General features: G+C 37.3%; 1 protein-coding gene across 1 annotated transcript; it reads right to left on the bottom strand.

Moving 5' to 3' along the window:
* Positions 1-4,344: 4,344 nt before the first annotated feature.
* On the bottom strand, positions 4,345-12,435 carry LOC117291192. The gene is made up of 3 exons (XM_033772786.1): positions 11,461-12,435; positions 8,467-8,654; positions 4,345-5,435 (listed from the first exon to the last, which is right to left on the bottom strand). The coding sequence occupies exons 1-2, from the start codon at positions 12,149-12,151 to the stop codon at positions 8,497-8,499; spliced, it is 849 nt and encodes a 282-aa protein (XP_033628677.1). The 5' UTR covers positions 12,152-12,435; the 3' UTR covers positions 4,345-5,435; positions 8,467-8,496.
* Between the last annotated feature and the right edge of the window lie 396 nt (positions 12,436-12,831).

Below are 12,831 nucleotides of genomic sequence, written 5' to 3'. Positions count from 1 at the left end.
GTGATTGGAAGCACTAACAGTCTCTTGTCTTCCACATTATAACCGAAAACTGTGTTTATCGTACAATAATATACAAGGCACATACAAGTTATTTAGAGAGCAGTAAAGACGCAATCATGCAAGTAAATCAGAACTAAGAATTTCAGTTTATCTTCAAATCTTACATTATTTCATCACAACCTTTTCAATGCCAGAAAATCATCATGCATGCATTACTACTTTACGATTGCTACCATTACACAACCGACTGTGTTAAGGTTGTACATGTACTTAGTTTTGCTCATAAAACAAACTTCTGAAAGAAATACAAAGTGACATTATTTGTTTCTCATTGTGTCGTTCCTGATCAATTCGGTGCATGAAATTATAACGTTTATCTTCCTTCGATTCAAAATATTGAAGTCGAAAAAGCAAGGCTTGGGTATGCCCAATCCTAAGCTCTTAAGGATCTAAGATTATAATTTGATGCACAACATTGTTCAGGACAAACCAACGAGTTGCCATTTTTTAAAAGTTATATTGCAGGTCCTCGAGAATCTCCTGAAATTAATTATTTTAAAAGAAATTACTCTAAAGGTAAATTTATAAAAATATTTCAGACAATGAATAGTGAGAGCATGTTTTCAAAACAGGTTGACTGTGGAGTGAACATAAAGGAGCGACTTTAAAACCCTTTTTCGGAGTTTAGATAAAAATGGCACAGTCTTTTGTTATTTTGGGAAACTTGTATTTTTTTGAAATGAAGCAATTTTTTTTTGCAACAACGGGGTTTCATTTACTCATGTTTTCAAAAAGAAATTCCAAAATTGTTCGACATGATTGGTAAAATTTTCATTTTACAAAAGAAACTTAAAAGCATTTAGGAATCACCTTTCCTCGTTACAAGCTTTTGTCTATGTACATGCATAAATGGTATTGATATATATTTATAAAATAAGATCATAACAAAATAACCTTTGGATGTTGTTAACTCACTGAATACTCAAGGAAACAAATAATGGCAAACAGTAGGACATTATAAAACCGTTTTCAATCTCTGCATTAACACTTTAAACAAATCTTTCGTGTTCATGTGTACATATTACAAACAACTTCCAGGTCACAACAATTGACTCTGATTCTTGGTCCCAAGTGGCCTGACCCATTACTGGAAAGACATGACCGAAAAGTTGTTTAAAAATTTTGATTTTTAACTAGGACTATGCGTGTTTTTGACTCATTCCTGGGCCAGCCTCCTGGTAGTCCAACTGACCCAGTTCCTTAATATTTCCTAGAATGCAGAAATGAATAAGTATATTATAAGTTAACCATCTGTTTAACAGCCTCATTTATTTCCATTATTGAATAAATTAACAGTCTCCAGTAAGGTACATTGCTCTATGACAGCTATACCCAATGATAATATCCTTGGTTTTAAAATGGCAATGTTTGTGTTTTATTTTAACTGCCTGAGCTTAAGAAACTTTTTAATAATAACTATTAACATTGTTTTCAACGCTGTTTACATGCTGATAATTTTTGCACAGAGTAGAATTGCTTAAGTTCTTTTTACATCATGTTATATTATTTATGGAATGTTGCAAAAAAATGTTCCCCCCCCCTCAATTTTGGACTCAAATTTCATCGAAATGCTGGACTAAGCCCTTGTGTTTTTGTCAATTTTGGGTTTAATGTGATAAAAATGCTGGACTTACTTACCCCTTGTGATTATTTTTTACATTTTATTTTGGGCACAAACTTGGTTAAAATGCTGCAGCCGATTTCATGAAACGCTAGGATTAATCCGATCTCGAGTCAGGATTAATCTTAGGATTAATCTTAGGTCTGCATGAAATCGACGAGAGGACTCACCCTTTTGATGTTGTAAAAACTTTTAAAAAAAAAGTAACTAAAAAAGACAAACGTTTCCCCATTTATAACCAACCAAGATTTAAATAATTATAAAAACCATTCAATTCTAAATCAAATTTCACACAAAAATACACAATTGTAGTTTCATATATTGTTTATTTGTTTACATAATGCTAGTACAGATTTACTTCTGCAATAAATGTACAATATAACATTTTCTTTGTCATTATTAGTTGTATTACCAAACCAGTTTTACATGTAGACCTAAGCCTATACCATTTGATTTATTCAACAGTCAAAACTGAGAAAACTTTACATTTAAATTCATGCGGTCACAGGTTATGACTACTCACAGAGTGTAAACAGTACATTGATCTACAAATGGGTATCGAAAGAGACTTCCGTTTTACATTGAATCACTCCACTGCCGGTTTATGAAGAAAACAAACTAGATTGTATCTTTCATCCACTCAGTATTTTGACGCCAATTTTCCTATATTTGGGTACATGATTTTTAAGGAACCAGCTCAATGCATTTTTAAAAATAGTTGTCAAAAATAATGCTGATATTATTAATTCATTTTCAAACTCCATTCATTATGTGCCTAATATTATTCTTAAAGACAGTGGAAACTAATGGTAGTTACTCAAAATTCGTATTAGCATAAAACCTTACTTGGTAACAAGTAATTTGAAGAGGTTGATAACACAGCTAAATAAAACACAGCTCCCTCTGAAGTGACGAAGTTTTCGAGAGAGAAGTAATTTTCGACGAATTTGATTTCTAGACCTCAGAATTAGGTTTTAGGTCCTAAAACCAAGCATCTGAAAGCACACAACTTCGTTTGACAAGGGTGTTTTTCTTACATTATTATCTCGCAACTTCGACGGCCAAAAAAGGGCTCAAATTTTCACAGGTTTGGTATTGTATGCTTTTGTTGAGATACATTAAGTGAGAAGACTGGTCTTTGACACTAACCAATTGTGTCCAGTGTCTTAAATTAAATGCAAAATAGCTATTTGTAATATCACGACTATTGCCTACCAAATTCAAATGTGATTGGAAGCACTAACAGTCTCTTGTCTTCCACATTATAACCGAAAACTGTGTTTATCGTACAATAATATACAAGGCACATACAAGTTATTTAGAGAGCAGTAAAGACGCAATCATGCAAGTAAATCAGAACTAAGAATTTCAGTTTATCTTCAAATCTTACATTATTTCATCACAACCTTTTCAATGCCAGAAAATCATCATGCATGCATTACTACTTTACGATTGCTACCATTACACAACCGACTGTGTTAAGGTTGTACATGTACTTAGTTTTGCTCATAAAACAAACTTCTGAAAGAAATACAAAGTGACATTATTTGTTTCTCATTGTGTCGTTCCTGATCAATTCGGTGCATGAAATTATAACGTTTATCTTCCTTCGATTCAAAATATTGAAGTCGAAAAAGCAAGGCTTGGGTATGCCCAATCCTAAGCTCTTAAGGATCTAAGATTATAATTTGATGCACAACATTGTTCAGGACAAACCAACGAGTTGCCATTTTTTAAAAGTTATATTGCAGGTCCTCGAGAATCTCCTGAAATTAATTATTTTAAAAGAAATTACTCTAAAGGTAAATTTATAAAAATATTTCAGACAATGAATAGTGAGAGCATGTTTTCAAAACAGGTTGACTGTGGAGTGAACATAAAGGAGCGACTTTAAAACCCTTTTTCGGAGTTTAGATAAAAATGGCACAGTCTTTTGTTATTTTGGGAAACTTGTATTTTTTTGAAATGAAGCAATTTTTTTTGCAACAACGGGGTTTCATTTACTCATGTTTTCAAAAAGAAATTCCAAAATTGTTCGACATGATTGGTAAAATTTTCATTTTACAAAAGAAACTTAAAAGCATTTAGGAATCACCTTTCCTCGTTACAAGCTTTTGTCTATGTACATGCATAAATGGTATTGATATATATTTATAAAATAAGATCATAACAAAATAACCTTTGGATGTTGTTAACTCACTGAATACTCAAGGAAACAAATAATGGCAAACAGTAGGACATTATAAAACCGTTTTCAATCTCTGCATTAACACTTTAAACAAATCTTTCGTGTTCATGTGTACATATTACAAACAACTTCCAGGTCACAACAATTGACTCTGATTCTTGGTCCCAAGTGGCCTGACCCATTACTGGAAAGACATGACCGAAAAGTTGTTTAAAAATTTTGATTTTTAACTAGGACTATGCGTGTTTTTGACTCATTCCTGGGCCAGCCTCCTGGTAGTCCAACTGACCCAGTTCCTTAATATTTCCTAGAATGCAGAAATGAATAAGTATATTATAAGTTAACCATCTGTTTAACAGCCTCATTTATTTCCATTATTGAATAAATTAACAGTCTCCAGTAAGGTACATTGCTCTATGACAGCTATACCCAATGATAATATCCTTGGTTTTAAAATGGCAATGTTTGTGTTTTATTTTAACTGCCTGAGCTTAAGAAACTTTTTAATAATAACTATTAACATTGTTTTCAACGCTGTTTACATGCTGATAATTTTTGCACAGAGTAGAATTGCTTAAGTTCTTTTTACATCATGTTATATTATTTATGGAATGTTGCAAAGTCGTAAAAGCCAAATAAGTTATTTCTGTTATATAGACTACATTAATTTCTAGAACAAACATTTATATCTTTTTGTTTACGAAATAAGTTACTGTACACTATGATTTACAAAGTTATTTACAGAAAATGTCTTTAGTATTTTGTTTTTAAGTTCCAGTTCCCTTGTCGACTGTACACCAAATAGAAATGTGGACGACATAACCGGTAATACTGAAATGTTTCCACGAAAGATTTTAAATGCTTTGAAAAAGTTTCCTGAAATAGTGAATACTTAATACCGTTGAGTTAAGTGATATTTACATGTACACACCAGTCACACAAACAAGCTTTGGATCCAAAACTTGAAGTAGAATCACAGTGTTCAAAATCAATCAAAGTTTGTGCTTATCTCTACAATCTCTACACGAAACCATCACACAAATTAATAGCTCTTTACTATAATGCACAACAGCACGATTAGAATGAACTGTTATCATTGTGATAGATATCATTGAACTTTACCCACCTCCCCATGCCATAAATATCCCGACTTTTTATCTAGTGAAGTAAGGCTAAGGTGTCAGCTAAAGAAGCGCGGGAAAACATTTGGCATCTTGCCCACTTCTGACATCAAAAGGTGCGTGCCCAGGTAGAACGAAATAATTGGCTGGGATCCAGCGAACTGACCCGATGACCTGTTGTTTTCGGTGCAATGCCTATCAAAGGCACGCGGCCACCACTACTCTGATTTATTTCTCCAGATACAGAAAACAAAATTGTTGAAAAACAAGCTCCCCGCCTGCACTTGTTCACAGTCCCTCTGGTACAGCGATGGGGAGAATACCAGTGAATGAGGTTGAACTTACGAATGCCCGCGGCGTCAGTAGCGTCCCTTGTCAATGTCAAGACCTTTGACCTTCGACCTGGGGGCGGGGCTGTCAGAGTTGTTGTTGCACTTGCCCAAATCTGTCGATATGAAATGAAAAATTGTGAGAACATATTTAAGTGAGCCATAACAATACTAGTTAGATTGTAGTAGTACAAAAAACACAAAAGGTATTTACGGGGAATTCTCCATTTTTTTGTAAGTTTTGGTGAAGTTGAAAACAACTATGAATGAGCTTTTGTTTACTAGTTGTGCAAGTTTCGATCCATTGTACTAGTAATACTTGAAACTCATTCCGATTGGGTCAAGATACTTTAAGAAATGTTGAACCATTTGGGAAGAAAAACTATGGGTCTTGTCGAAACCACAGCTTGGGTTTGGGATCTGTCTTGGATAGCGTGGCAAAATGCTACAAAAATGTTTCAGATCCTACTAAAAAAACATCATTTGCTACTCAATTAGCATTCACTGCGTACAAAACAACCAACTTTAGCGTAAGTATTTTATGAAATCATTCCTCGTGCTCCAATGCTTATTTTGAAAACGTGTGCTTTCGGTGCGTGAATTCGAGCGCGCGGAAAAGGCCCAAATCGGTGCCGAAGCCGAAGTCATCGTTTCATTAAGCGCCTGTTTGGTACCGTACGATTGTATTGAGTAGATTCAGCCCACCATCTTCATTACAATAAATCTTCTCCTGTGGAAATTACATCGAAATTAATAGGTGGTTTGGGTTTTCGAGAGTGAGATTGAATGCGTTTAGTTTCGACAGCTTTCTCGCAATGGAACTTGTATCTACAGTTAAAGAGAAATCTTAGGTATAGGAGACCGTGTTCGGGGTATTTTTTACTATTCTGGAACTGGTATTGATACAAAAAAGGAAATCGTGACGTTGACGTTTGTGTGTCAAGTTGGCAAAACATTGAAATGAACAATTGTTTTAACAAATTCGTTCAAGTTTTTTTTTTTGATTGCTTTTCCCCCGCTGCTACACTCTTCAGTTATAACCACCCACAGACGAAGGAAACTGCACGGCAGACCTTTCTTCAAGTCTAACGATATAATCAAACAATGCGAAATTCGATATAACTCGCGTCCATTGTTTTAACTTTATTCACACTGAACAAAATATCTCAGTGCTGACAGGAGTTTGGCACCGTGCCAATACTACACACCCCCGGCATCGGGAAAACAACCTTAGTGACAATGCATTGCCTTGTGCGTGTTGAGTAAACCACGTCCCTGCCATGTAAACGTTCATTGACCTCTACAATACGGTCGCACTACGTGTCCTTTAGCTCGAAACCAGCATTCACTGGTACCCGTTCAAATTTATCAGGATTATCAAACGATCGTCAATTGCCGGCACTATGACGGAACCAACGTTTATGCCTCGAGTTTTCAAGAAAACAAAAGCCACAGCCGTTTTGAACCGCTCGATTCTGCCGGTGTGCTTCATGCAACATTGAAGTGAACAAAATGTGTATTTATAGCACGTGACGCTGTTAAAAAGATATTACCAGCAAAGGAGCATGATGTTGTAAACAGGGTCACCAGGTTTAACCTTTGCAGAGTTGTTTGAACATTATAGTACACGCCAATCAACTGCAGTGTGCCCGTAAAGGAACTTCAACGGTAGGTACTCCACCTCTAGACAATACTCTGAAGTTGATTTTCATCGTTTTCATTAATTGCATTTCCATTCCAATCTTGTTTTTTTTTGTTTAACGACGAACTACGAGCAACAGTAATATATTTTCTATAGCCAATAGTAATATTTTCTAGACAAAATAAACATTCCTGAGCAAAGTCAGCAACGACGGAAAGTAATTTAACGAGAACTCTTTCCATGATAACTCGTAAACAATTGACAAAAATAAAAACTTGCTAACAATTCATTTTGTTCACCCATTCGGTAAGAAAGAAGTTGGTTTACGAATCAGGAACACTGCTTAAAGTTTTCTAAGCTCACTTGGTATTCGTGTACAACATTTTAACCACGGATTCTCAGCTCAACTCTGAGGTGAGAAGATTCTCAGCTCAACTCTGAGGTGAGAAATGGTTTGATCTTTAACACATGATTCTTGTTTTCTGTTTCAGTTTGGGTTAGAACAACGTGTGCATCTTTGAGAACTTTCCTAACTGTGCGCCAACACTGGACACGACTGATAACGCTTTACCTACAATTAGCACAGACTTTATTATAGCAGTAGCACAGACGAGCGATCAACGTTTACCATCGTACGACAACAGCAAAAACAAGAATGTTTATTGTGTTTCTATTAAACAAGTCCAAACATGTCTCTTTCGTTTTTCGAGTAGATCAAGTCTCAACTTGTTCTTTATCCGTTTTGGTTTGGAAGCAAGCACAGACTTGTTCGATTATTTTTAACAAACTAATCTAGAATGGTCAATGAACTACCGGTAATCAGTCATACTCAAAATATTTGGAACTGGGACTTGTGTTATTTTTTTCTTCAAAATGGCTACGCACCCCGAATAATGGTGTCTGTTTGTGTTTTCTCGTTGATTGGGACATGTTTTTCTCCATAAAATGAACGTTTGGGGGTATCGTTTACACCGTAAGCCGGCGTAAAAAGGCAGAACAATGGCCGCTACAAAGGTTTTTTATATTTTGTTTCACAGAACAGAAACTGCTGCTCTTAAAGAATTTTTGTAAGAGTTGTAAGATGTTATGTCAACTTGTTTTAAATGGCATAACAATTTAAACTTTTTGCATGTTCCAGAGGCTTCTGATACCTTTACAGACCGAACTCTATCCCATTAAAGATAGGCAACTCGAGGTTCGACCTATTTTTAGTGTGGGAATCTACATCAAAGATGGTTCCTAGTTGGCGAGAATATAAATAGGTTGAAGGCACTGCCCCAGATCTCCAGGGTCTTCTTATACAAGTGCCTGGTTGGCACGCGTTCATTCATCAGCTAAACCTGTGCGAGTTCCAACGTGCCGTGCCACGCCTATTGTGCAAACCGAAAAAAGCAATTGGGACTCTCACTTTCCTTTCTTTTCAGTGAGGTGATTTATGGTGCATTACACCAAAGTCGGTTTTGCTACAAAAAGAAAACCCACAAAAAACCCACACCTGTACTTACCGTGTTTGGTTGATGAGGTACCGTTAGCGATCACGACTGACCGACTTCAGGCAACGTGTCCCCGCCGTCAGTGGGGCTGTTTGTCCCCATGCGTCGCTTCGTCGGAACAGGGTGCTTGCCTACGTCGTCGGTGTCAGGCGTAATTCTGATTTCTGACGACCCGCACCTCTTTCGCTGCCTGAAATAATCTGTAAATGTAATAAAATGATAGCCACTTGGTAAAAAGCATGTCAATTAGAATTTACTTTAAACAATAATGGTGTTGTTTCTATACAACAAAATGCCTAAAATTTGTCAATTGCATTTAAATTCAACTCGAAGCGTCAGTGCTTTGTTCTACACTTTTTGATTTGGTTAGAAGATGGTTAGAAGTGAGAAAGGTCCAGACTTCCAGAGGAAATTATAAACCTTTTTCGCATCAAGGAAATGTAAGTGTATAGATGGCTCAATGTTCAACCCGTGTTGGAACTTGCACTAACGGCAGCTTCACGGTGTTTATTGTAAAACAAAAGTGAAGAGGCTAAGCATTGACAAATTAATTTAGTTTTCAGGCGCTGCATTGGTCAAGTCGGTCCGAACGGCTTCCGCATGATTTCCTGTGGGTAACAGCCCATTGGGAATTAACTTGCTGTGAGGATACAAGCCATTTAAACCACCATCCACTATTGTCATGCAATGAGCAAAGACATAATCCGATTTTGAGGATTAATTCTTGCTAGCTCCCAGCATAATTCCCTGTTCTATGCTCCTCGACAGTGGTACTCTTTAGCCAGCGCAGCCCTTGCTAAATCTAAAATGCCGTGATTACAATTGTGTTAACCAGCCAGTGTCATCAATTTCGCATCAACCCATATGCCGCGTAATCAGCGGCGGTAAAGTCAGGGAGTGCAACTAAACAGTTGTTAGGACAAGGTTTTGAAAAGAGCCGTTAGTGCAACAGTTAGGGTAGGAAGCTTGTTGAGCAGGATTAGTGCTGCTTTGCATATCATTATAAAGGAGGGGTGGCAAGTGTTTATCTTGTTGTGATCTTTGGGGCAAAATATACACCCCACTGGGTTTAAAAACCAGGGACCATCCAAACCATGACCATCGTTTATGCAGTTTTTCAGCAACCATGACACAAACTCGTATTTCCCAGTATAAAAAATACACAGTTAGCAATTCACAAGGCACTTTGAACTGGTTGCTTCTGTGTGGACAAGTTTCAACTTGTCCTATTTTTCTCAGCCGTGTGTGTAAATCTTGCCGGTATAGCCCACATGGCCCTGACGTGATACGTTCATGCTATTGTTATGCCCGAATAGTGAACAATCGTTTTCATTTGAATATATAGAGTTGTTTATAACTCCACTGGCGGAGCTAGAAAGAGCGTAAGTACAGTTGGGACCATTACGAAGAGCAATCAGTGGTGTGGTTGTATAATTTATATTAACCACAATGATCGCTCGGCCTTGAAAGCTGGCAAGTTGGAAACAACTAATTAATTATATAACCGTTCACACAATCGGTTAAGTTGACCGTTTAGCAAGTACACGAGGCAGTTTTAGCGTTATTTTTTAAGTATAGCTAGCTCAAAAAGTTTGTTTGTTCGGCTTTTTTGGCTATATAGATATTATTGAGGTCATTCTGTAATTGCCCACATGCCAATTTCGATATCGATGAACATTTCACGACACTATTCTTCACAAATTAACTTCAACTATCAAATGTTACATCAAATCAGTTGCTTTAGGATAAGTTTTAACTTGTCCCTGATTGCGAAACAGGTCAACTCGTACTCAAGTCAACTCGTACCCAAGTCAACTCGTACCCAAAATATTGTACCCAAGTCAACTCGTACCAAAGTCAACTCGTACCTAGGTCAACTCGGTACCCACATCGCCCAATTCAATCATTAATAAGTTGGGTAAACAATTTCTGACAACATCCGGTTCTATACAATCGGAAATTTATTTGTGCATATTGTTCTTAGCACAAGGAGTTCGTTTGTTTTAATTGTAGATTAAGTCATGTTAGGACTTGCTTTTTAGAACATAATAAGCGATTAAATTTTATGCAAGATTGATCATCGAATAGCACTGTTTGTTTTTCTCGTGTCTTTTTATGAACTGCTAGTACACAACAACACGACCACTATTCAAAAGTTGTATCATTACGTCGCCCTTTATCAGTCAAGTACCACTCAAAAATTCACCAAAAATAAGTATTTAAGCATTATCCAGAGTGATAAAACAAATTACAATAATAACTAGATGTTCATTGCGTAAAGACAGATGTTAGTTCGCCCATGTTTGCAAGTCTCTTGAGTTGTAGTTGCAAACAAATTGTAAAAAAAAAAAAAAACCGTCTCTCCAAATTGACTTCAATATTTCTAACAGTGAGTGAAGCACATTCAAATTTTTGGACATCACTTCGTATGGAGTAATGTAAATTAACTATACAAAAAATCGCCTTTTCATTAGTCCCACGAGCTGCTGATTCTAGTCTTTGACCCACAGATATTGATAAATTTTAACGGTCTTATTTGCGAATACACTCACCTGGTTTAACCACTAACAACTACTGAACAATTGGTGTACACAATACAAAAGATACCGCGATATTGCAAGGGTATTTTCTAACGCCCACTAGACAAGTTACGACATGCCGGCAATCGAAAAGGGAAAATTTATTTTATTGCAAAATATTTGATGTTTGTTTGTTATGCCATGGTTATGCCAACTTCTGTGAACTTGTGAAAACCACACTGACTGTCAACGTCAAAGAATAACTTAATCTTAATGTGTTTTTTTTTAATTAACACCTTACTGCAAAATTTACTTACAATCTAAATGGAACATTGCAATGTTTTAGGAGGTTTTAAAATGTTACAGACGGTTTAAGGCATTAAGGAGAATTGACACATACCCATCATAACACAAAAAACACATGTCATTAGGTCTACGCATCGGGTAAATAAAATTAAAATAGCACTTAGCATAGTGAGAAACTTACCGGTGACTTTAGACTGTGTTTGCGGCATCTGTTGTTTGTCAACAACTGATGTGGCTGTTGACGGTATACTTGTTGTGACTGCAAGCTCACTACCATGTCTTTGGGCCTTGCAGATTGTCTTGCGTTCAGACGACGTTTCTGATATTGACGGAATTGTGTCGTCGGTTTTTGAGGATAATGTGACAGTAGCGATAGAGTTTTGTTTTGAGTTGTTCGATGCTTCTAAACGATGAAGAGGCACAAACGAACTATCGCGAACAGTGGAATGTGTTTTGAGAACGACTGTAGTTCCATCGGCTTCGTTGGTGCGCAAAGGGTGAATACGACTGTCCACTTTGTTTTGACGGGGCGTAGTGGACAAACGCTCTGGCTGTCTCAGCCGATTTCTCTTCCTCGGAAATGTTTCACGATAAAACGACGGGACGGATTCGGCTGGCATTGCCTCCCAGTTGGTGTATCGACTGCTACTCTGGTCCTCCAAAGGAACACATCTCCCCAAATCAAATCCCATGTTAGCTTGTTGTTCTGCGTCTATTTGAGCAATCTCAGTCTGCAAGAAGCTATTCGTCTCGGCGTGGTCCACCGGGAAGAGCTTCCGACAAGCCCGTGGCTTTGGCATGGTCGGTACGCAAGGAGAGGGTTGTCTCCGGAACTCCGAAAGCAACGGTGAATCTACCCTGACGGAGCTCATCCTAATTATAGAACACAACAATTTCCTTCAACGGTGAACCAAGACAGAGAACTATTCACCGTTAGATCTTTTCTCAGCCAGCGACTGAGCAGAATGCCGGTATTATTATTCCACAAGAGTTTGCAGCTTGGCTGCCGTGCCCACTCTCTACTCGACTCCAGCCAATGTTGTTTGTGAAAATCTACTACTTACAAACCACGTACTATAAACCGATTGTTCGGGACGTTCATTCAATAACGACAGGGCGTAGTACAAAGGGTCACGGTATAAAGCAAGCTGGTGAGTGTCCCTGTGTTGTTTACACCGTTCGGCCACGGAGGAAAAATACAGGTTCCACTCTATCTATAATTTGATTGGTGCTGGGCCAAGAGAGGGCGGGGCTATGCATAACAAAAGATGGTTATCGCTCATGCGCAATGCCGTCCATTCGTGCCAAACAAAGGTCATGCATAATGCATTTTGCACAATGGTTTAGAGCGTGGCCAATTTCGGTGTTTCTATTTAGACCATAGACCAACTGTGTGTAGCATGGGTTCCGCGTCATAAACTTTCCTTATAAAGGAACTTTAAAGGGGATATTTATCCGTCGTTCAAACACAGAAGGGTTGTCCTCGTTCTGGTTTATTTGTTGCATCGGATTCTCACCTCTAATTTTGTGTTTCAATCATCGAATTTAAACA

Source organism: Asterias rubens, chromosome 6 (assembly GCF_902459465.1).
Source record: "Asterias rubens chromosome 6, eAstRub1.3, whole genome shotgun sequence".
NCBI lineage: Eukaryota > Metazoa > Echinodermata > Asteroidea > Forcipulatida > Asteriidae > Asterias > Asterias rubens.
Note: the sequence above shows the minus strand (reverse complement) of the source record. Positions and strands in the feature narration are given on the sequence as shown.